General features: G+C 51.6%; 1 protein-coding gene across 1 annotated transcript in view; it reads left to right on the plus strand.

Moving 5' to 3' along the window:
- shroom2a (shroom family member 2a) overlaps positions 1 to 23,453 on the plus strand; it is a 214,150-nt gene that overhangs the window by 172,963 nt on the left and 17,734 nt on the right. Inside the window, exon 6 of the mRNA XM_080204271.1 lies at positions 21,628 to 22,251. Coding sequence (XP_080060397.1) covers positions 21,628 to 22,251 — 624 coding nt within the window. The remainder of the gene's footprint in view (positions 1 to 21,627; positions 22,252 to 23,453) is intronic.

Raw genomic sequence — 23,453 nt, forward strand, 5'->3', positions numbered from 1 at the left:
CGGATAAAGTTGTGTGTATTTAGCGACAGAAGTCACTGGTGTGGTTTTTTTTTTGCAGAATCTTTCTTAAAGGCAGCTGGCCTCCTGCAGGCTGGGGTTGGTCCCTTTAAGCAGTTCTTGCCCGGTGTCGCAGTAGATGCTTCACTGTCCTGGAGAAGGGGTGTGAAAGGGGCCTGTTGTGTGTGAGGGACACCAGCACAGAGTCTGTCTCTGAAACACTCTGCCATCCTGTCCCAGGTTCAGAGAGTGACCCCTGGTCACCCTCAGGCCCTGTCTGTGGCCCCTGCCCCAGCCCCTGCTGTAACACCGGGGGCTGCTGTGGTCTCAGACACCACCTCTGAAACGTTAGTGGGTTTGGGGGGGTGGGGGGGGGGGGGGCTGACCGTTCTGCACCCCCCCACTCACTCGTCCCTCGATGTTTGTAGCTGTCCCTGTCAGTGGTGGTGAGCTGGGGGGTCTGGGCTGGGAATGGAAGGGTGGGGTGGGTTGGGGAGAGTGGGAGAGAGGGTAGGGCTGGTGGTGGGTTGGGCAACACCAGCTTTGGGCTGATTGAAATACTTCAAAAATACTTTGGGGGACTCTGCCTCCTCACACCCCCCCCAACTTGCTGTGGGGAGTTTTGTGAGGGGGGGTGGGGGTCAAACTCTAGTCCCCAGCCTTATCAGAATATTTCCCATAGAGCCATTCAGTCCCATGGGCCATTCAGTCAGATGTTTACTTATCCAGTCCTTTCTTTCTCTGTCTGTTACTCTCTCTCTCTTGCACTTTATGTCTGTCTGTCTCTCTCCGTCTCTCTGTCTCTCTCTTGCGCGCTCTCTGTCTCTCTCTTGCGTGCTCTCTCGCGCGCTCTCTCTCTCGTGCTCTCTCTCTCTCTTGTGTGCTCTCTCTCTTGCGTGCTCTCTCTCTCTTGCGCTCTCTGTCTCTCTCTTGCGCTCTCTGTCTCTCTCTTGCGCTCTCTGTCTCTCTTGAGCTCTGTGTCTCTCTCTTGCGCTCTCTGTCTCTCTCTTGAGCTCTCTGTCTCTCTCTTGCGCTGTCTGTCTCTCTTGAGCTCTGTGTCTCTCTCTTGCGCTCTCTGTCTCTCTCTTGAGCTCTCTGTCTCTCTCTTGCGCTCTCTGTCTCTCTCTTGAGCTCTCTCTCTCTCTTGAGCTCTCTGTCTCTCTCTTGCGCTCTCTGTCTCTCTCTTGAGCTCTCTGTCTCTCTCTTGCGCTCTCTGTCTCTCTTGAGCTCTCTGTCTCTCTCTTGCGCTCTCTGTCTCTCTCTTGAGCTCTCTGTCTCTCTCTTGCGCTCTCTGTCTCTCTCTTGAGCTCTCTGTCTCTCTCTTGCGCTCTCTGTCTCTCTCTTGAGCTCTCTGTCTCTCTCTTGCGCTCTCTGTCTCTCTCTTGAGCTCTCTGTCTCTCTCTTGCGCTCTCTGTCTCTCTCTTGAGCTCTCTGTCTCTCTCTTGCGCTCTCTGTCTCTCTTGAGCTCTCTGTCTCTCTCTTGCGCTCTCTGTCTCTCTCTTGAGCTCTCTGTCTCTCTCTTGCGCTCTCTCTCTCTCTTGAGCTCTCTGTCTCTCTCTTGCGCTCTCTGTCTCTCTCTTGAGCTCTCTGTCTCTCTCTTGCGCTCTCTGTCTCTCTTGAGCTCTGTGTCTCTCTCTTGCGCTCTCTGTCTCTCTCTTGAGCTCTCTGTCTCTCTCTTGCGCTCTCTGTCTCTCTCTTGAGCTCTCTGTCTCTCTCTTGTGCTCTCTGTCTCTCTCTTGCGCGCTCTCTGTCTCTCTCTTGCGCGCTCTCTGTCTCTCTCTTGCGTGCTCTCTCGCGCGCTCTCTCTCTCGTGCTCTCTCTCTCTCTTGTGTGCTCTCTCTCTTGTGTGCTCTCTCTCTCTTGCCCGCTCTCTCTCTCTCTCTTGCGTGCTCTCTGTCTCTCTCTCTTGCGCTCTCTGTCTCTCTCTTGCGCTCTCTGTCTCTCTCTTGCGCTCTCTGTCTCTCTCTTGCGCTCTCTGTCTCTCTCTTGCGCTCTCTGTCTCTCTCTTGAGCTCTCTGTCTCTCTCTTGTGCGCTCTCTGTCTCTCTCTTGCGCGCTCTCTCTCTCTCGCGTGCGCTCTCTGTCTCTCTCTGTTGCGCGCTGTCTGTCTCTCTCTGTTGCGCGCTGTCTGTCTCTCTCTGTTGCGCGCTGTCTGTCTCTCTCTGTTGCGCGCTGTCTGTCTCTCTCTGTTGCGCGCTCTCTGTCTCTCTCTGTTGCGCGCTCTCTGTCTCTCTCTGTTGCGCGCTCTCTGTCTCTCTCTGTTGCGCGCTGTCTGTCTCTCTCTGTTGCGCGCTCTCTGTCTCTCTCTCTTGCGCGCTCTCTGTTTCTCTCTTGCGCGCTCTCTCTCTCTCGCGTGCGCTCTCTGTCTCTCTCTTGCGCGCTCTCTGTCTCTCTCTTGCGCGCTCTCTGTCTCTCTCTTGCGCGCTCTCTGTCTCTCTCTTGCGCGCTCTCTCTCTCTCGCGTGCGCTCTCTGTCTCTCTCTTGCGCGCTCTCTGTCTCTCTCTCTTGTGCGCTCTCTGTCTCTCTCTGTTGCGCGCTGTCTGTCTCTCTCTGTTGCGCGCTCTCTGTTTCTCTCTTGCGCGCTCTCTCTCTCGCGTGCGCTCTCTGTCTCTCTCTTGCGCGCTCTCTGTCTCTCTCTCTTGCGCGCTCTCTCTCTTGCGCGCTCTCTGTCTCTCTCTCTTGCGCGCTCTCTGTCTCTCTCTCGCGCGCTCTCTGTCTCTCTCTCTTGCGCGCTCTCTCTCTCTCACGTGCGCTCTCTGTCTCTCTCTCTTGCGCACTCTCTGTCTCTCTCTCTTGCGCGCTCTCTGTCTCTCTCTCTTGCGCGCTCTCTGTCTCTCTCTCTTGCGCGCTCTCTGTCTCTCTCTCTTGCGCGCTCTCTGTCTCTCTCTCTTGCGCGCTCTCTCTCTCTCTCTTGCGCGCTCTCTCTCTCTCGCGTGCGCTCTCTGTCTCTCTCTTGTGCGCTCTCTCTCTCTCGCGTGCGCTCTCTCTCTCTCGCGTGCGCTGTCTGTCTCTCTCTCTCTTGTGCTGCCTGTTTCTGCAGACTGCAATATAAAATTCCTGTGTGGGGAGGGTGTCACTAATGATATAAAAACCAGGTTAAACTTCAGGGAGCTGGCGCGAGAACCAGGGGAGGCCCGGTAAATGTACACACAGCTGGGTACACTGCTGCCTCACAGCGCCAGGGACCCGCGTTCGATTCTGGCCTTGGGTCTCTGTCAGTGTGGAGTCTGCACATTCTCCCCGTCTCTGCATGGGTTTCCTCCGGGTGCTCCGGTTTCCTCCCACCGTCCAGAGATGTGAGGGTTAGGTGGATTGGCCGTGCTAAATTGCCTCATAGGGTCAGGGGGACTAGCTAGGGTAAGTACATGGGGTTACGCGGATAGGTCTTGCGTGGGATTGTTATTGGTGCAGATTTGACGGGCTGAATGGCCTCCTGCACTGTAGGAATCCTTTTGATTCATTACGTTTTAACCGTCATCTGTTGTACTGCTCTGGAAAGAACAGGCGTTCCCCTCCAAGCCCCAACGGGAATTAAGAGGAAAGCTGGACAAGAAAATGAGGGAGACGGGAATAGTGGGTTACAGTCGTAGATTTAAATGAGGGATAGGATGGAGTAGAGCGTGTGGGCCGAGTGGCCTGTTGCTGTGCCCCGTGTTCAGTGTAATCCGATGTAATATTGGGCCTGCCCTCGCTGGATCCTGTCTCCCCACTGATTTATCCATCTCAAAGTCAGCTAGCTATGTGTTAATAAACATCCCCTGACCCTGCCTGCTGTGTCCCAAAGCAAAAGTTAGAATTTTATTTAGCAGTCGCAAGTGAGGCTTACATTAACACTGCAGTGAAGTTGCTGTGAAATTCTCCTCGTCGCCACACTCCGGTGCCTGTTGGGGTCAATGCACCCCTAACCAGCGCGTCTTTCAGACTGTGGGAGGAAACCGGAGCACCCGGGGGAAACCCACGCAGACACGGGGAGAATGTGCAGGCTCCACACAGACAGCGACACCCCCCCCAAGCCGGGTATCGAACCCTGGTCCCTGAGGAATATAATAGAGGGAGGAGGGAGAGGGGAGCCACAAGGGGCTGGGGGGGAGGGGGGGGGCGCTTGGCTAATGCAGCTGTATGGGGATGGGATCAGAGAGAGACCTGTAAAGTGTGAATAATGAAAGGTAGTCTAACCTGGGTGTAATAAAACAGCTCAAAGTTTGGCTGTTTGAAGGTTCGGTAGGGAGGAGTGATGCTAACCGCGTTACTGTGTACTATCAGTATGAACACTCATCATTTAAAAAGATTAACACAACTCTAGCCGTTGACAATTCATATTAAAGTACAGAGCAACAATAAAACTTGCATTTAACTAGCATTCTTCCTGTAATAAAATTGTGCGTCACAGGAACAATATCAGACATGATTTGTCACAGAGTCAGATTAGGGGATCAGAAATTTAGTCAGTGGCAGGTTTAAAGGAGCCTCTTAAAGTAGGAGAGGTTTAAACATAGAATCCCTACAGTGCAGAAGAGGCCATTCAGCCCATTGAGTTTGCACCCTCTCTGTGACTTAGCCAGATCTTATAGAGGATCTTATAGGGGATCTTATAGAGACGTATAAGATAATGAATGGGATGGATAGGGTAGAGGTAGAGAGATTCTTCCTGCTCAGAAAGGACAGTAGGACTAGGGGGCACAGCCTCAAGATAACAGGGGGGGGTGCAGTTTAGAACGGAGTTGAGGAGGAACTTCTTCACTCAAAGGGTGGTGAATCTCTGGAATTCTCTGCCCGTTGAAGTGGTGGAGGCTACCTCGCTAAATATATTTAAGTCACGGGTAGGTAGGTTTTTTGGCAGACAAGGGAATTAAGGGTTATGGGGAGAAAGCGGGAAAGTGAAACTGATCCACTTCAGATCAGCCATGATCTTATTGAATGGCGGGGCAGGCTCGAAGGGCTAGATGGCCTACTTCTGCTCCTATTTCTTATGTTCTTACCCACTTCCCTGCCCTATCCCCACAACTCATTCCCCCTGGCCAATGCCCTTAACCTGCACATCTTTTTGGAGTGTGGGAGCAAACCAGAGCACCCAAAGGAAACCCACGCAGACACGGGGAGAATGTGCAAACTCCACACAGACAGTCACCTGAGGTTAGAATTGAACCCACGAATGGCTAACAAGTGAGAGGGGGGTGAATTCCAGAGCTTAGGGCTTTGGCCAAGAGTGGCAGAGTGAAGGGAAGCGGCAATGCACAGAAGACCAGAACTGCAGGAATCTCGGAGGGTTATAGGGCTGGACGAGGTTACAGAGACAGGAGGCAGGATGTGGGGTGGGGGGTTGTGTCGCTAAGGACAATAGGGGGGACGGTTTTAAATTGAAGATGTTTTTGGACTGGGGGACAAGGCGGGTCACCAAGTGCATGAGTGAACAGATTTAGGTACCAGAAGGATATGGCCAGCTCAGGTTTGGATGGGCTGGTTTATGGAGGAGGTGCAGTTCTTGTCCGAAGAGTTGTTACTGAACAGTACAGCCAGGCCCTCGTAACAAACTGTCCCCGACTGTTTGGAGATTGAAATCCTTCTGATCCTTACTGAGGCACGGTTCCCGGAGACAAACCAACGGGAGCTATCCATTGGCAGGAGCTGTCGTCCTGGAGAAAGGCAGTGTCCTCAGGTACAGGACAGTTACCTGCTGGTGATGTTACACGCATGTATCATCAACCACAACCTACATCCTGCCTGACAGCCAAAAGCAAGACATTTGTTCGGCCCATCAAGGCAGTGCTGACCACCGGCCCTATTCCCGTAACCCCACACATTTAACCTGCTAATCCCTCTATTTAACATGTAGCATGGCCAATCCACCTAACCTGCACATCTTTGGACTGTGGGAGGAAACCCACACAGACACGGGGAGGACGTGCAGACCCCACACAGACAGTGACCCCAAGGTGGGGCTCGAACCCGGGCCCCTGGCGCTGCGAGGTAGCAGTGCTAACCACCGTGCTACCCTGGTCCCGGGGCAGTACACAGTCCTGTGCTCTCACTGAATGACAAGCACCATATCTAGTTCCTAACGCAGCAGAGTGATTAAAACATTAGAGAGGTTGCAAAGGCACATCGTGCCATTGAAGATGCATCACAGCGAGGGGGGAACGTGTTTAATTGAGGTGGGTGTAGATTAATATGGCCAAACAGCCTTCCCCCATCAGCAACCCTTCTTGAGACAAGGGTGCCGCTGGCTGGGCCAACATTTGTTGCCCACCCCTGGTTGCCCCTGAACTGAATGGTTTTCTCGGCCATTTCAGAGGGCAGTTGAGGATCAGACACATTGCTGTGCCTCTGGAGTCACGTGTAGAGCAGACCCGGGTAAAGACAGCCGGTTTCCTTCCCTGAAGCATTTTTACGATAATGGTTTCATGTCATTATGAGACTTCTGAGTTCAATAAAAATCTGGAATTAAACATCACCATCTGTCATGGTGGGGATTTGAACCCGGGTCCCTAGAGCATTTCTCTGGGTCTCTGGATTACAAGTCTAGCGATTATACACAGCCTCCTCTTTGTAGAGGATTCCTGATCTCGCAGGTCCCCAGCTGGGACTCGATCTTTTCCCTTCTCCCGAGATGCGGACAGGTAGTCTAGGCTGATAGTCCAGCACAGTCCTGGAGGGGATGCTGCATTGTCAGAGGGGGCGTCTTTCAGATGAGATGTCGAACTGAGGCATCTCGCTTGAATATAATGGATCTCACGGAAGAATGAGGGAGCTTTCCTTGGAGCCAGTATTTCCCCGCACACAGACCGATCAAAGTGGGGGGTGGAATTTGGAGTCCTGCAGGTTCCTCGGCATTTCGGAGAATGAGAGGCTGTGCCGAGCCTGTGCTGAGTTGGGTGACGTGAGGACCACACTGGCCCTCAGTACGTCCCCAGAGCGCCATAGAAAGGAACCGGGCGGGGCTGCTGAACCTGTTGGAAATCCACTTTGTCCGGGAGGGCTGGAGTCAGCGTATCTGTGATCAAACAGTTAGCGGTATCCCCTGAGTAATACGAGTGAGAATGAAAAGATGGCCCACCCCCCGTGAAACCAGCCTCGCCCACTCTGCCAGGAGGGGTCTGTACTGCTGGCAGGGCGAGGGGGGCAGAATCCCTACAGCGCAGAAGAAGGCCATTCAGCCCATCGAGTCTATACCGACCACAACCCCACTCAGGCCCTATCCCCATAACCCCAACCATTTACCCCACCTAGTACCCCTGACACTAAGGGCCAATTTAGCATAGCCCATCCACCTAACCTGCACATCTTTGGAGTGGGGGAGGGGGGGAAGAAAACCCACGCAGACATGGGGAGAATGTACAAACTCCTCACAGACAGTGACCCAAGCTGGGAATTGAACCCGGGTCTCTGACACTGCGAGGCAGCAGTACTAACCACTGATTTTGATTTGATTTATCATTATCACGTGTATTAACATACAGTGAAAAGTATTGTTTCTTACGCGCTATACAGACAAAGCATACTGTTCATAGAGAAGGGAACGAGAGAGTGCAAAATGTAGCACCTTGGAGGGAGTGCAGAGGAGGTTTACTAGGCTGATACCGGAGTTGAGGGGGTTGAGCTATGAGGAGAGGCTGAATAAACTAGGCTTGTACTCGTTAGAGTTTAGAAGAATGAGGGGAGATCTCATTGAGACATATAAGATGATGAATGGGATGGATAGGATAGAGGTGGAGAGACTCTTCCCGCTCAAAAAAGACAGTAGGACTAGGGGGCACAGCCTCAAGATAAAGGGGGGGCGGTTTAGAACGGAGTTGAGGAGGAACTTCTTCACTCAAAGGGTGGTGAATCTCTGGAATTCTCTGCCCGTTGAAGTGGTGGAGGCTGCCTTGCTAAATATTTTTAAGACGCGGGTTGATGGGTTTTTGATAAGAGAGGGGATTAAGGGTTATGGGGAGAGGGCGGGAAAGTGGAACTGAGCAGCGACAGATCAGCCATGATCTTATTGAATGGCGGGGCAGGCTCGAAGGGCTAGATGGCCTACTCCTGCTCCTATTTCTTATGTTCTTATGTTCTTAGTGTTACAGTCACAGCTAGGGTGTAGAGAAAGATCAACTTAATGCAAGGCAGGTCCATTCAAAAGTCTGATGGCAGCAGGGAAGAAGCTGTTCTTGAGTCAGTTGGTACGTGACCTCAGACTTTTGTATCTTTTTCCCAACGGAAGAAGGTGGAAGAGAGAATGTCCAGGGTACGTGGGGTCCTGCTTTTCCGAAAAATACGGGAAGTGTAGACGGAGTCAGTGGATGGGAGGCTGGTTTGCGTGACGGATTGGGATACGTTCACGACCGTTTGTAGTTCCTTGCGGTCTTGGGCAGAGCAGGAGCCCAGACCAAGCTGTGATACAACCAGAAAGAACGCTTTCTACGGTGCATCTGTAAAAGTTGGTGAGCGTCGTAGCTGACTTGCCAAAATGACGTGCCACCTTGCTGCCCGTAAGTGGGTGATTGGGAGTCGTGGGCACGAATGTAATATTTACTTGCCCGTGTGTGTGTGTGCTTTCCCAGAGATCTGAGGAGTCAGATTGCAGAGGGCTCCCTATATTGTTACCGTGTCCCAGGGCACGCACAATATACACACACACACACACACACACACCTGCCTGCTGTAAAATTCATAAACCCCGTCCCACATTGTCACCAGCTCTGTGCGAGAAGTTAATGTTTACTTTGGTTGGGTCAGAGGAGACTGTGGGAGAATGATCGAATGTTCATGACTCACGGTCTATTTTTTCGAAAGGATCACTTTCTCTGGCGCTGTGTTCGCCTGGCACCGACCTTCGAGCGCGAAGGGGTCTGAGTGCCAAGGAGATTTCGAACGGTGCCCTGGCACCTCTGTGGGAACTGGGGTTTGAATTCGCTCCAAGAGAGGTCAGTGCTTCCCCCCCCCCCCCCGCCCCTCTCTCCTGTCGCTGAGCTGCTTTTTATTTCTCTCCCCAGTGGATCAGGGAAAGTTAAACTGGAGCGCTGGAACTGTGCCACTGAATCTGGCCTCTGATCTGGAAGAGTTGTGTACCATGGGGAGCCTCCGCCCAGCGAGAGCGCCAAGGGTAGCTCAGTAATCAGAAGCCGCCAACTCGTTACTTCAAAGACTGGTTGTTTGGTGGTCGGCATCTTGTGTACTTGGCAAATGTTTGCCGTGGCTCAGTTGATAGCACACCTTCCCCTAAGTCCGAAGGTTCAAGTCCCACACCTGGGAATCAAACACACAAGTCCAGGTTGATATTCCAGTTGTGTGTTATTTGGGCGGCACGGTAGCACAGTGGTTAGCACTGCTGCTTCACAGCTCCAGGGTCCTGGGTTCGATTCCTGGCTCGGGTCGCTGCCTGTGTGGAGTTTGCACATTCTCCTCGTGTCTGTGTGGGTTTCCTCCGGGAGCTCCGGTTTCCTCCCACAGTCCAAAGATGTGCAGGTTAGGTTGATTGGCCATGCTAAGAAATTGCCCCTTAGTGTCCAGGGATGGGTAGGTGGGATTAGTGGGTATGGGATGTGTAGGGCCAGGATGGGATTGTGTTCGGTGCAGACTCGATGGGCCTCTTTCTGCACTGTAGGGTGTGTGTGTGTGTGTGTGTGTGTGTGTGTGTGTGTGTGTGTGTGTGTGTGTGTGTGTGTGTGTGTGTGCGTTCTTGCTCGCCCAGCATGGTGGCACGGTGGTTAACACTGCTCCCTCACAGGGCCAGGGACCCGGGTTCGATTCCCGGCTCGGGTCACTGTCTGTGCGGAGTCTACACATTCTCCCCGTGTCTGCGTGGGTTTCCTCCGGGTGCTCCGGTTTCCTCCCACACTCCAAAGATGTGCGGGCGAGGTGGATAACTCGGGAAAAGGTGCCGGGAAAACTATTAGACCTGAGGAGCAACAGTTCCCCAAGATCTGGTGACCTGCATCCCAGGGTCTTAACAGTGGCTGCAGACACAGTAGAAGCAATTATAATCTACCAAAACACCTTTGGTTCGGGAAGAGTCCCAGTGGATTGGAAAATAGCCTAATATTACTCCTTTATTCAGGAAAGAAGGGGGACAGAAAGCAGGAAATACAAGTAAAATCTGCCGCGGGGAAATTGCCAGAACCCATTACTTAAGGAGTTTAAAGCAGGATACTTAGAAAATCATTATTTGATCAGACAGAATCAATACGGGATTGTGAAAGGAAAATCGTGTTTAATTAATCACATTTTTTTTTGAGCAAGTAACAAACAAGGTGGATGGAGGGGAACCTGTAGAGGGAAGGCACTGCTGCCTCACCAGGGACCCGGGTTCAATTCCTGGCTTGGGGTCGCTGTCCCTGTGGAGCCTGCCCATTCTCCCCGTGTCTGCGTGGGTTTCCTCTGGGTGCTCCGCTTTCCTCCCACAGTCAGAGAGACGTGCTGGTTAGGGCGCATTGACCACGCTGAATTCTCCCTCTGTGTTACCCAAGCAGGCGCCAGAGTGTGGGGACTAGGGGATTTCCACAGTAACTTTATTGCAGTGTTAATGTAAACCTTGTGACAATAAATAAATACAAATAAATAAACCAGTAGATGTGGCGTACTTGGATTTCCAGAAGGTTTTTGATAAGGTGCCCTACCAAAGGTCACTATATGAGATAAGATTACAGTTTGCAGAAAGTAATATATTAGCACAGATAAAGAATTTTTTAGCTAAAGGAAACAGCAGGTAGGGATAAATGGATATTTTCCAGGTTGGCAAGCTGTAACTTGTGGAGTACCCAGGGATCTGTGCTACAACCTCAACTATTTACAACCTGCATCCATGATTTGGGTGAATGTATACTTGCTAAGTTTGCCAATGACACAAAGATAGGTAGAAAAATAAGTTGTGAGGAGCGCAAAAGGGCGAAGGGTAGCACAGTGGTTAGCACTGCTGCCTCACAGCGCCAGGGACCCGGGTTCGATTCCCGGCTCGGGCCACTGTCTGTGTGGAGTTTGCACATTCTCCTCGTGTCTGCGTGGGTTTCCTCCGGGTGCTCTGGTTTCCCCCCACAGTCCGTAGATGTGCGGGTTGGGTGCATTGACCATGCTAAATTGCCCCTTAGTATCGGAGGGGATTGGTAGGGTAAATGTATTGGGGTTACAGTGATAGGGCCTGGTTGGGATCGTTACCGGGGCAGACACGATGGGCCAAATAGCCTCCAACTGGCACTGTTGGGTTCCTCAGGAGTCTGCAGGGGGTATAGACGTGGTTAGGTAAGTGGGTAAAAATTTGGCAGATGGAGTTTAACATGGGAACTTGTCCATTCTTGTTAGGAAGATTAGAAATGCAGTTTATTATTTAAGCAGAGGGAGATTCAATGGTATAGAAGGGTCTGGGTGACCTGAGACATGAATCACACAAAGTGAGTGTACAGATACAGCACGCGATTAGAAAAGCAAATGTAACATTGCCAGTCATTGCAAGGGCAATGTAACACAGGGCCTTGGTGAGACCACATCTGGAGTACTGTGTACACTTTAATAAAATAATTTAGTTACGCGCATCTCGGAGAAGGTCCACTTGGCTCAATCCTTGGATGGTGGGCTTTTTTTTTTGATGAAAGAAGGTTTGACAGTTTGGGCCGAGTTGGCCGGACAACTGATTGGTGATACCGAGCGACGCCGACAGCGCGGGTTCTAGTCCCGGATCGGCTGAGGCCATTCGTGAAGGCCCCCGCCTTCTCATCCTTGCCCCTCGCCTGAGGTGTGGTGACCCTCAGGTTAAATCAACACCAATCAGCTCTCCCCCTCAAAGGGAGAGCGGCCTATGGCCACCTGTAACCATGGTAAATTTACCGAATACCCACTGGAGTTTAGAGAATGTGATCTTATTTCAAACTTTAAGATTCTGAGGGGATTTGATGGGGTTAACAGTGGGATGATGTTTCCACTTATGGAAGAGACTAGAACCAGGGGACACAGTTTAAGAATAGAAGTCTAACTTTTTAAGATGGAGATGAGGAGAATTGTTTTCTCTCAAAGGATTTTTAGAATTCTCTTTGATTTGATTTGATTTATTATTGTCACATGTATTAACATACAGTGAAAAGTGTTGTTTCTTGCGTGCTACATAGACAAAACATACTGTTCATAGAGAAGGAAAGGAGACAGTGCAGAATGTAGTGTTACAGTCATAGCTCAGGTGTAGAGAAAGATCAATTTAATGCAAAGTCAGTCCATTCAAAATTGGACGGCAGCAGGGAAGAAGCTGTTCTTGAGTCGGTTGGTACGTGACCTCAGACTTTTGTATCTTTTTCCTGATGGAAGAAGGTGGAAGAGAGAATATCCGGGGTGCGTGGGGTCCTTAATTATGCTGGCTGCTTTGCCGAGGCAGCGGGAAGTGTAGACAGAGTCAATGGATGGGAGGCTGGTTTGTGTGATGGATTGGGCTACATCCACGACCTTTAGTAGTTCCTTGCAGTCTTGGGCAGAGCAGGAGCCCATACCAAGCTGTGATATGACCAGAAAGAACGCTTTCTATGGTGCATCTGTAAAAGTTGGTGAGAGTCGTAGCGGAGATGCCAAATCTCCTTAGTCTTCTGAGAAAGTAGAGGTGTTGGTGGGCCATTGAAATTACTTAAGCCAAAGTTAGACAGATTCCTGATAGATGAGGGATTCAGTGGTTAGGTGGGGGTGTGTGGTGGGGGGGTGCGGATGGCCAAGTGGATTGGAGGCACAAGCAGATCAGCCATTAGCTTATTGAGTGGTAGAGTAAGCTTGAAGGGCTGAATGGCCTTTTCCTGCCCCTCAGCTCCTGTTTTCTTGTGAGTTAAAGCTGGAAGGAACCATCTCAGAAAAAAAAATCATTAAAAACAAAAACAGCTGGGAGAGTTTTTACCAATTTAGTTTGGACACTTATTTATTAGGCATAACAACATTCGAGATGGTGTCGGCGCGGGGAGTTGTCAAGGAATATCAGATTGGGAAATGCAAGAGTGTCTCCACTCCCTAGTTGCCCCTCAGAAGTGAGAGCGTCACGATGATGAGTGAGACAGACAGACCAGTTTGGCAGTGTGTGTGTGGGGGGGGGGGGAGATGGTTGGTGGTGTGTGTGGGGGGGGGGAGGTGGTTGGCAGTGTGTGTGTTGGGGGGGGGGGCGATTGGCAGTGTGTGTGTGTGGGGGGGGCGATTGGCAGTGTGTGTGGGGGGGGGGGGCGATTGGCAGTGTGTGTGGGGGGGGGGCGATTGGCAGTGTGTGTGTGTGGGGGGTGATTGGCAGCGTGTGTGTGTGGGGGGGGCGATTGGCAGTGTGTGTGGGGGGTTGGTTGGCAGTATGTGTGGGGGGGGGGAGGTGGTTGGCAGTGTGTGTGGGGGGGGAGGTGGTTGGCAGTGTGTGTGGGGGGGGGAGGTGGTTGGCAGTGTGTGTGTCGGGGGGGGGGGCGATTGGCAGTGTGTGTGTGTGGGGGGGGCGATTGGCAGTGTGTGTGTGTGGGGGGGGCGATTGGCAGTGTGTGTGTGTGGGGGGGGCGATTGGCAGTGTGTGTGTGGGGGGGGGCGATTGGCAGTGTGTGTGTGTGGAGGGGGGAGGTGGTTGATAGTGGGGTGGGGGGAGGAGGTTGGGTGGGCGGACATGCCTGTGTTGGCTCCAGCGGGCACTGGGGTTGGTGCAGACTGGTCCCAGTGTGGTCTGGACGTTCTGTTTCAATAGCAGCAGTCACGGCGGGGCCCTTACTGTGATTCCCAACCCAGTTAGGCCTCTCTGTGTTTTTTTGGCGTCAGCTTTGACTATTGTCCCTGAGTGAGAAAGTTGTGGGTGCAAGATCCATCTGAGAGGCTTCAGCACGTCGCCTGGGCCCACACTGCAACGCAGTGACGGAGGAATGCCGAGGGAGTGCCGAGGGAGTGCCGGGATGCTGAGGGAGGGTTGCGGCGCTGAGCGAGTGCCGCAGTGCCGAGGTTGCGTCGCGGTGCTGAGGAGGTGCTGCAGTGCCTCAAACTGAATCCCCATCTGACACCTCCAGTGGATGTAGAATCTTCTAGGCACTATTTTGAGGGTGAGCTGGGAGGGGGGGGGGGTGTTGCGGGAGGGGGTGGGTGTGTGCGGGGGGGTGCGGCGGTGGTGGTGGGGTTGGTTTCCCAGCGAGCTGGTCAGTAATTAGCGTGACGTGGAGATGCCGGCGTTGGACTGGGGTAAACACAGTAAGAAGCCTCCCAACACCAGGTTAAAGTCCAACAGGTTTATTTGGTAGCACGAGCTTTCGGAGCCCTGCCCCTTCATCAGGGAGTTGTGTTCACAAACAGGGCATAGAAAGAACAAAGAAAAATTACAGCATGGGAACAGGCCCTTCGGCCCTCCAATCCTGCACTGACCATGCTGCCTGACTGAAGTAAAACCCCCCTACCCTTCCGGAGACCATATCCCTCTATTCCCACCCTATTCATGTATTTGTCAAGATGCCCCTTAAAAGTTACTCCTGTATCCACTTCCGCTACCTCCCCTGGCAATGGGTTCCAGGCACCCAGCACTCTCTGTGTAAAAAATCTGCCTCGTACCATCTCCTTTAAACCTTACCCCTCGCTCCTTAACCCTACGCCCCCCAATAATTGACTTTTCCACCCTGGGAAAAAGCTTCTGACTATCCACTCTGTCCACGCCCCTCATAATCTTGTAGACTTCTATCAGGTCACCCCTCAACCTCCGTCGCTCCTGTGAGAACAAACCAAGTTTCTCCAGCCTCTCCTCATAGCTAATGCCCTCCATACCAGGCAATGTCCTGGTAAATCTTTTCTGTACCCTCTCCAAAGCCTCCACATCCTTCTAGTAGTGTGGCGACCAGAACTGAACACTATATTCCAAGTGTGGTCTAACGAAAGTTCTACAAAGCTGCAACATGAGTTGCCAATTTTTAAACTCATTACCCTGACCAATGAAGGCAAGCATGCTGTGTGCCTTCTTGACTACCTTCTCCACCTGCATTGCCACTTTCAGTGACCCATGTACCTGTACATCCAGATCCCTTTACCTATCAATATTCTTCAGGGTTCTGCCATTTACTGTATATTCCCTATCTGTATTAGACCTCCCAAAATGCATTACCTCACATTAGTCCAGATTAAACTCCATCTGCCATCTCTCTGCCCAAGTCTCCCATTGACCTATGTTCTGCTGTATCCTCTGATGGTCCTCATCGCTATCCGCAAATCCACCAACCTTTCTGTCGTCCGCAAACTGGAATTCAACCAGTTACATTTTCCTCCAAATCATTTATATATATTACAAACAGCAAAGGTCCCAGCACTGCTCCCTGAGGAATGCCACTTGTCCCAGCCCTCCATTCAGAAACGCACCCTTCCACCGCTACCCTCTGTCTTCTATGACCAAGCCAGTTTTGTATCTGCCTTGCCAGCTCACCTGTGATCCCATGCAACTGCGCCGTCTGCCATGAGGGACCTTGTCAAAGGCCTTACTGAAATCCATATAGACAACACCCACTGCCCTACCCTCATCAATCATCTTCGTCACTTCCTCAAAAAGCTTGATCAAGTTGGTGAGAAGCGACCCCCGCCCCCTTCACAAAACCATGTTGCCTCTCACTAATACATCTACTTATTTCCAAGCGGGAATAAATCCTGTCTCGAAGAACCCTCTCCAATAATTTCCCTACCACTGACGTAAGTCTGATTTATAGACACAAATACTGATTTATAGACACTCAATTTACAAGATAACGGTTGGAATGCGAGTCTTTACAGGTAATCAAGTCTTAAAGGTACAGACAATGTGAGTGGAAGGTTAAGCACAGGTTAAAGAGATGTGTACTGTCTTCCAGTTGGTGGACACTTCAGCAGTCACAGGCCTTCAGCCTCTGATCTTTGGGTAAGCGTTCTCCAAGGCAGCCTTCATGACACACGACAACACTGAGCAGAGACTGATAGCCAAGTTCCGCACACATGAGGACGGCCTCAACTGGGATCTTGGGTTCATGTCACACTATCTGTAACCCCCATAACTTGCCTGGGCTTGCAAAATCTCACTAACTGCCCTGGCTGGAGACAATACACATCTCTTTAACCTGTGCTTAACCCTCTCTCCACTCACATTGTCTCCACCTTTAAGACTTGATTACCTGTAAAGACTCGCATTCCAACCGTTACTATGTAAATTGAGTTTGTGTCTATATATGCCCTGTTTGTGAACAGAACTCCCACTCACCTGAAAAACTCCGAGAGTTTGTGCTACCAAATAAACCTGTTGGACTTTAACCTGGTGTTGTGAGACTTCTTACAGTATTTAGCAGTCAGCAGTTAACACTTAAAGCAGATTATCTGGCCATTATTTTGTTGTCGGTGTGAGTTTCCTGTGTGCAGACTGCTTGCTGTGTTTCCTACATTACAGCCATGATTGCATTTTCAAGTTAGATCAGTGGGTGATCAAACATGCTGGGACGTCCTGAGGTTACAACAGCTGCTACATGAATGCAAATTCCTTCTTTCCTCCTGGTGGGTTGGGTTTGGCGTTCAGTTCTGGGTGTCTGGACGCAGGGTTGGCCAAAAGGTTTGGCCGGTTGCTAGCTGAGATCGATGAAGCTGATTGATTATCTCACGCTTTGCAGGTCCATTCCCCCTGCTGGAAGTGCTGTCCTGTCTCTCTCTCCGCTCCTTCTGAACTGTAAGACACATTTCCGGCACGTTGCATGAGACTGAATGCAGCCGGGGCTGGTCACAATGCTGCGTTCACCCTGCCCTTCCCTGCGTTTGCTTGTGCTTTGTGAATCTGACAGACATGCTGCTAATCTTGGTGCTCGCTGGTGAATGATTGACACTGTTTGAACACGGTGGCACAGTGGGTGGCACTGCTGCCTCACAGTGCCAGGGACCCGGGTTCAATTCCCGGTTTGAGTCACTGTATGGAATTTGCATGTTCTCCCCGTGCCTGCGTGGGTTTCCTCCGGTTTCCTTCCACTGTTTGAAAGACGTGCTATTTCGGTGCATTGACCCGAACAGGCACCGGAGTGTGGCAACTGAGGGAATTTCATAGTAACTTCATTGCAGTGTTAATATAGGCCTTACTTGTGACTAATAAATAAACTTTAAAGGATTCCACAGCACATTCAAAGGAGAACGAGGGGAATCTCCTGATGTCTGAGCTCAACATTGTTCAAACATGCAGTGAACATGCTGACACGTGCACACGTGTACCCGCATGTACACATGTATTCACATGTGCACAGATACACTCATGCAATCATACATGCAAATGCACACTCCATGTGCGCACACACACGTACACACAGTTGCGCACAGACACATGCCCCAAACTTCAAAACAAACACGGTCATGCATTCACACATACACAAGCATGCTCACACCCCCCCAAACAGCATCTCAGTTTAACATCAAAGCACACACACACACACACACACACCCTCTCCTAGAATCCCTACAGTGCAGAAGGAGGCCATTCGGCCCATCGAGTCTGCACCAACCACAATCCCACCCAGGCCCTGTCCCCAAGGAGCATGGCCAATGCACCTAACCAGCACGTCTTTGCACTGTGGGAGGAAACCGGAGCACCCGGAGGAAACCCACGCAGACATGGGGAGAATGTGCAAACTCCACACAGACAGTCACCCAAGGTGGGAATTGAACCCGGGCCCCTGGCGTTGTGAGGCAGCAGTGCTAACCCACTGTGCCGCCCTCTCACATGGAACAGCCTCCCAATTCGACTCCTATTGTTTTACTCAGAGATCCGTGAAGGGAAGTTTCTCTGTTCCCATCCTCAGTGAGGGATGGTGAAGATTCTCCTGTTTTCAGTTCTGTCTCTCCATTCACACAGAGTCCATGAACTGAACCGGAATCTGATCCTCCCCCCCCCACCCCGGTGGGATTTCTCCCCTGGTAACTGTGTCTCCGGCTGAGTTCTTTCACACGCACTGACACGCGTGTGGAGTGTGACTAACACAACTCGCGTTGACTAAGTGTTACAATCCAGCCCTGAACAAACTGGGCCTGGGATAGAACCTCCCAAACAGGGAGAGAGAGTCTGGTTCAAAAGCTCCATCAGTCTGAGTCATAATCCTGGTAATGTCAGCCAATGGCCAACAGAAGGGGCGGTAGACACATTCCCAGGCAGGAATATTTCCTATAAAACATTAAGTTAAAGTTTATCTATTAGTCACAAGTCGGCTTACATTAACACTGCAATGAAGTTACTGTGAAAATCCCCTAGTCGCCACAGTCCGGCACCTATTTGGGCGCACAGAGGGAGAATTTAGCATGGCCAATGCACCTAACCAGCACGTCTTTTGGAAACCAGAGCACCCGGAGGAAACCCACGCAGACACGGGAAGAATGTGCAAACTCCACACACAGTAAAAAGTCTGACAACACCAGGTTTTAGTCCAACCTATTTATTTGATAATATACTCGCAAGCTTTCGGGTTAGCCCCTTCGTCAGGTGAATGGAGAGTTCTGGCCTCAGACAGAGCATATAAAGCACAGACAAACTCCACACAGACAGTGACCCGAGCCGGGAATCGAACCTGGCTCCCTGGTGCTGTGAGACAGCAGTGCTAACCAGTGTGCCGCCCTTTGTGAATGTCCACACTCTTCACTGCTCTGCCCCGCTTTATACACAATAACACACTGTGTCTCGAACTCTAACACGTGTCACCTTTGACTGGGGTTGTGGATCCAAGCCCCAGTGACGTGAGCACATAATCACGGCTGACGTTTCAGTGTAATACTGAGGGAGTGCCGGAGGTGTGGGCTTCGGAGAGGAGAATTAAACTGAGACCCCCAACTGCCCCCCTCAGCCAGGCGATCCAATGACATGACTGTAACCAGCCAAATGGGTTCTTCCCCTGTATCATGGCCAATGTTTATCCTTCCACCAGGATCACTTAGAAGGAGCAAGTGATGATGTACTGTCACATTGCAGCTTGTGGGAACTTAACGACACACAAACTAACTGCCACCCTTCCTGTTTTACAATGGTAACTTCAAAAAATCTGTCACTGGTTGCTTTTGGTTGTAAAAGGTGCTATCTAAATGCAAGTTCTTCTTTAATTCTTTTTGATTTGATTTATTATTGTCGCATGTATTCGCATACAGTGAAAAGTATTGTTTCCCGCACACTACACAGACAAAGCATACCATTCACAGAGAAGGAAAGGAGAGAGTGCAGAATGTAGTGTTACAGTCATAGCTAGGGTGTAGAGAAAGATCAACTTAATGCGAGGTAGGTCCGTTCAAAAGTCTGACAGCAGCAGGGAAGAAGCTGTTCTTGAGTCGGTCAGTACGTGACCTCAGAGTATTGTATCTTTTCCCCGATGGAAGAAGGTGGAAGAGAGAATGTCTACTGGGGCATGTGGTCTCTAATTATGCTGGCTGCTTTGCCAAGGCAGGGGGAAGTGTAGACAGAGTCAATGGATGGGAGGCTGGTTTGTGTGATGGATTGGGCTACATTCACGACCTTTTGTAGTTCCTTACGGTCTTGGGCAGAGCAGGAGCCCAGACCAAGCTGTGATACAACCAGAAAGAATGCTTTCTATGGGGCATCTGTAAACGTTGGTGAGAGTCGTAGGTGACATGCCAAATTACCTTAGTCTTCTGAGAAAGTAGAGGCGTTTAGACTTTGGTTTGGGAAATAAACTCCGGAATTCCTAACTGTCCCTGTTTAATACAGCCCAGTATCCCCTGGCAAGCTTGTCTCCATATTCCCAGAGGCAGTGCTAACTGATGTGTGGGAAAAGGTATCTAATACATAGAAACCTACAGTGCAGAAGGAGGCCATTCAGCCCATCTCATCTGCACCAATTTAGCATCTTACCCAGATCCATGCACCCCCTTCCCACCCAATAGTCACAATCCATAATTCCACCTAACCTATACAACTTGGGACACTGAGGCGCAATTTAGCGCGGCCATTTCACCTAAACTGCACATCTTTGGACTTGAAGGAACTGGAGCACCCAGAGGAAACTCCACACAGGGAGAACGTGTAAATTTCACACAGACAGTCACCCGAGGCTGGAATTGAACCCAGATCCCTGGCACTGTGAGGCAGCATTGCTAACCGCTATGCCACTACGCTGCCTTAAAATTTCACCATCTGCCATGGTGGGATTCGACCCTGGATCCTGACAGCATTACCCTGGATTACTAGTCCAGCGACACACTACACCACAATCTCCCCCTGACTTGGGTGTAGCTTAAACCGGTGAAGCCTGGTGGTCAAGCTGGCTGTTGGACCATAAGACATAGGAGCAGAATTAGGCCACTCGGCCCATCGCGTCTGCTCTGCCGTTCAATCCTGGCTGATATCTCATCCCCATTCTCCAGCCTTTTCCCCGTAACCCCTTACTAATCAAGAACCTATCTATCTCTGTCTTAAAGATACTCAATGACCTGGTCCTCTGCGGCAGAGAGTTCCACAGATTCACCACTCTCTGGCTGAAGAAATGCCTCCCCGTGGAGGTGTTCTGAGGCCTCCTAGACAGCAATGTTTTTCTCCTCTTTGCTGTGACCACATTTTCCTCGTGTGGTAATGAAGGACGGGCCTGCTCTGTGTCCCGAGCCCGGTGTACTGATAGTGCGCTGATTGTTGCGGGGATCACACGTTATTAACCTCCATAGCTGCTTTGCTTTGTCCGACCACTGACCCTGGTGGGACACAGAGAATCTCGGGGCCGTTCCCAGGTGTCTACATTTGGCAAGAAGGATCTCACCTGTGAGAGAGATGAAAAAAACAGGGTCAGGGAGGCGCTCTCTCCATCGAAACGTGAGGAGGGTTAGGAGATACTCAGAGTTACGAATTAGATTTAATAAACTGGGGTGGGGGGGGTGGCGGTGGGCAGATGTAGAACTGTTGAAAAGTTAGAAGAGGCCATTCGGTCCACAGGGTCTGTACCGGCAGACGGTTTCCATTGAACTGGTTGAGTGGCGATGTGGAGAGCGTCAAGTTAAAATCATGGACAAAACAACACCGAGATTCCAGTGTAGCAAGCTGTGTGTTGCGGAATGCCAGGGACCTGGGTTCGATTCCCGGCTTGGGTCACTGCCTGTGTGGAGGGTGCACATTCTCCCCGTGTCTGCATGGGTTTCCTCCAGGTGCTCCGCTTTCCTCCCGAGATGTGCGGTTTAGGTGGATTGGCCGTGCTAGATTAGCCTTAGTGTCAGGGGGATTAGTAAAGTTAAAGTTTAATTTATTAGCCACAAATAAGGCTTACCTTAACAGTGCAGTGAAGTTACTGTGAAATTCTGCTGGTTGCCGCTCTCCGGCGCCTGTTTCGATCAACGCGCCCAACCAGCCCGTCTTTCGGGCTGTGGGAGGAAACCGGAGCGCCCGGAGGAAACCCACGCAGACACGGGGAGAATGTGCAAGCTCCACACAAGACAGCGACCCGAGCTGAGAATCGAACCTGGGTCCCTGGCGCTGGGAGGCAGCAGTGCTAACCACAGCAGGATAAATACGTGGGGTTACGGGAATAGGTGGGATTGTGTGCAGTGCCGGCTCGATGGGCTGAATGGCCTCCTTCTGCAGTGTAGGGATTCTACGATTCTCCATTTGGCAAGTGCAGGGAGGTTAATTGAATGGGTCTTTCAAAGAGCTAGCAGGGGGCCGAATAGCCTCCTCTCGTACTTGAAGATTTAACCTTGCTTAAAGCTAACGTTGTGTTTTTTTGATTAGGTGCCTGGCCCCCGGGGGCAGAGAGAATACCTCCGAGGGACGGAATTCTCCGTTGGAGCAACGTCCTGAGCACAGTTGGCCTGTAAGGAGCGCACAAGCGAGTGGGAATCTCCCTCAGGAATGGCGTGAGCATGGCGTCACCATGCTGAGCAGGCAGCGGTACCCGGGAGCGGGCGAGGGTCAATCGGACGGGAAAGCCCCACTGGACCACCGGCAGAGCTGCACCCAGAACCCGCCGCTGGGCAAACACCGGCCCGCGGGCGACAACCTCGCCCGGCCGGAGGAGAAACTGGCAGCGGCGGCCCAGCCTGACGGGCACCGGCCGCAGGAGCCCCCCTGTGCCGGGACAGCGCCGGAGCCCACGGGGGGGAGCCCTGACCGGCCCGGGGTGGGCCCGACGGAAGGACCAGCCGATCTGTCACCGAGCTGTGCCGCCGTGAGGGACTGCCCGAGGCGCGCCCACCTGGGGAAGGTGGCAGTGGAGGAGGACGACGGCCAGAGCCCGGAGTTCCATTGCGTCCCGAGGCCGCCGCTGGATGCCCCTCGGTCTCCGTCCCCTCAGTTTGCCCCGCAGAGACTCACCGACAAGCCCCCCCTCATTGTGGAAGATGACAACCTGACCTGGTAAATAAATAAACCCCTTCTGGCCGGTGGGTGCCGCTGGCTAGGCCCAGCATCCGCCGCCCATCCCTAATTACCCTTCCGAAGGCGCCATCTTGAATCGCCGCTGTCCCTGAGGTGTAGGTACGCCCACCGTGCTGTTAGGGAGGGAATTCCAGGATTGTGACTCAGTGACTGTGGAGGAACAGTGATATATTTCCAGGTCAGGATGGTGAGTGACTTGGTGGGGGAGCCTCCAGTTGGTGGTGGTGGCGTTCCCAGGTATCTGCTGCCCTTGTTATTCCAGATGGAAGAGGTGGTGGGTTTGGAAGGTGCTTATTCAGGAAGCTTTTTCCCAGGGTGGAAGAGTCAGTTACCAAGGGGCACAGGTTTAAGGTGTGAGGAACAAGATCTAAAGGAGATGTACGAGGCACAATTTTTACACAGAGGGCGGTGTGTGCCTGGAACCTGAGATGGCGGAAGCGGATACGGTAGCCATTTTTAAGGGGCATCTGGACAGATCCATGAATAGGATGGGAATAGAGGGATACGGTCCCCAGAAGGGTAGGGGGTTTTAGTTCAGTCGGGCAGCACGGTCGATGTAGGCTTGGAGGGCCGAAGGGCCTGTTCCTGTGCTGTAATTTTCTTTGTTCTTTGAACCTTGGTGAGTTGGTGCGGTCCATCTTGTCGATGGTTTCACACCGGCGAAAGAGACAGTGTTTGAGTTGGTGGACCAGCCAATCAAGTGGGCCTGGTATTTAGGGTGAGGTCGTTTTATTGCTAACTGTTGGTAACCCAGGGTCGAAGGTCAGGGTTCATGGTGTGAAACGGTTATCCTGTAGGCGTCTGCTATCTGTGTTGAAAAGGAAGCTTGAATGATAAAGAAGAGAGGTTGACGTGATGGGGAGAGGCAGATGAAGGAATGATTTAGAAGAGGACATGGGTGACACGGTGGCACAGTGGTTAGCACTGCTGCCTCACAGCGCCAGGGACCCGGGTTCGATTCCCGGCTTAGGTCACTGTCTGCGCGGAGTTTGCATGTTCTCCCCATGTCTGCGTGGGTTTCCTCCGGGTGCTCCCGGTTTCCTCCTACAGTCTGAAAGACGTGCTGGTTAGGGTGCATTGACCTGAACAGGTGCTGGAATGTGGCGACTAGGAGAATTTCACAGTAACTTCATTGCAGTGTTAATGTAAGCCTTACTTGTGACACTAATGAATAAATAAGA

This window comes from Carcharhinus amblyrhynchos, chromosome 15 (genome assembly GCF_965287045.1).
Source record: "Carcharhinus amblyrhynchos chromosome 15, sCarAmb.v2.hapA, whole genome shotgun sequence".
NCBI classification, from domain to species: domain Eukaryota; kingdom Metazoa; phylum Chordata; class Chondrichthyes; order Carcharhiniformes; family Carcharhinidae; genus Carcharhinus; species Carcharhinus amblyrhynchos.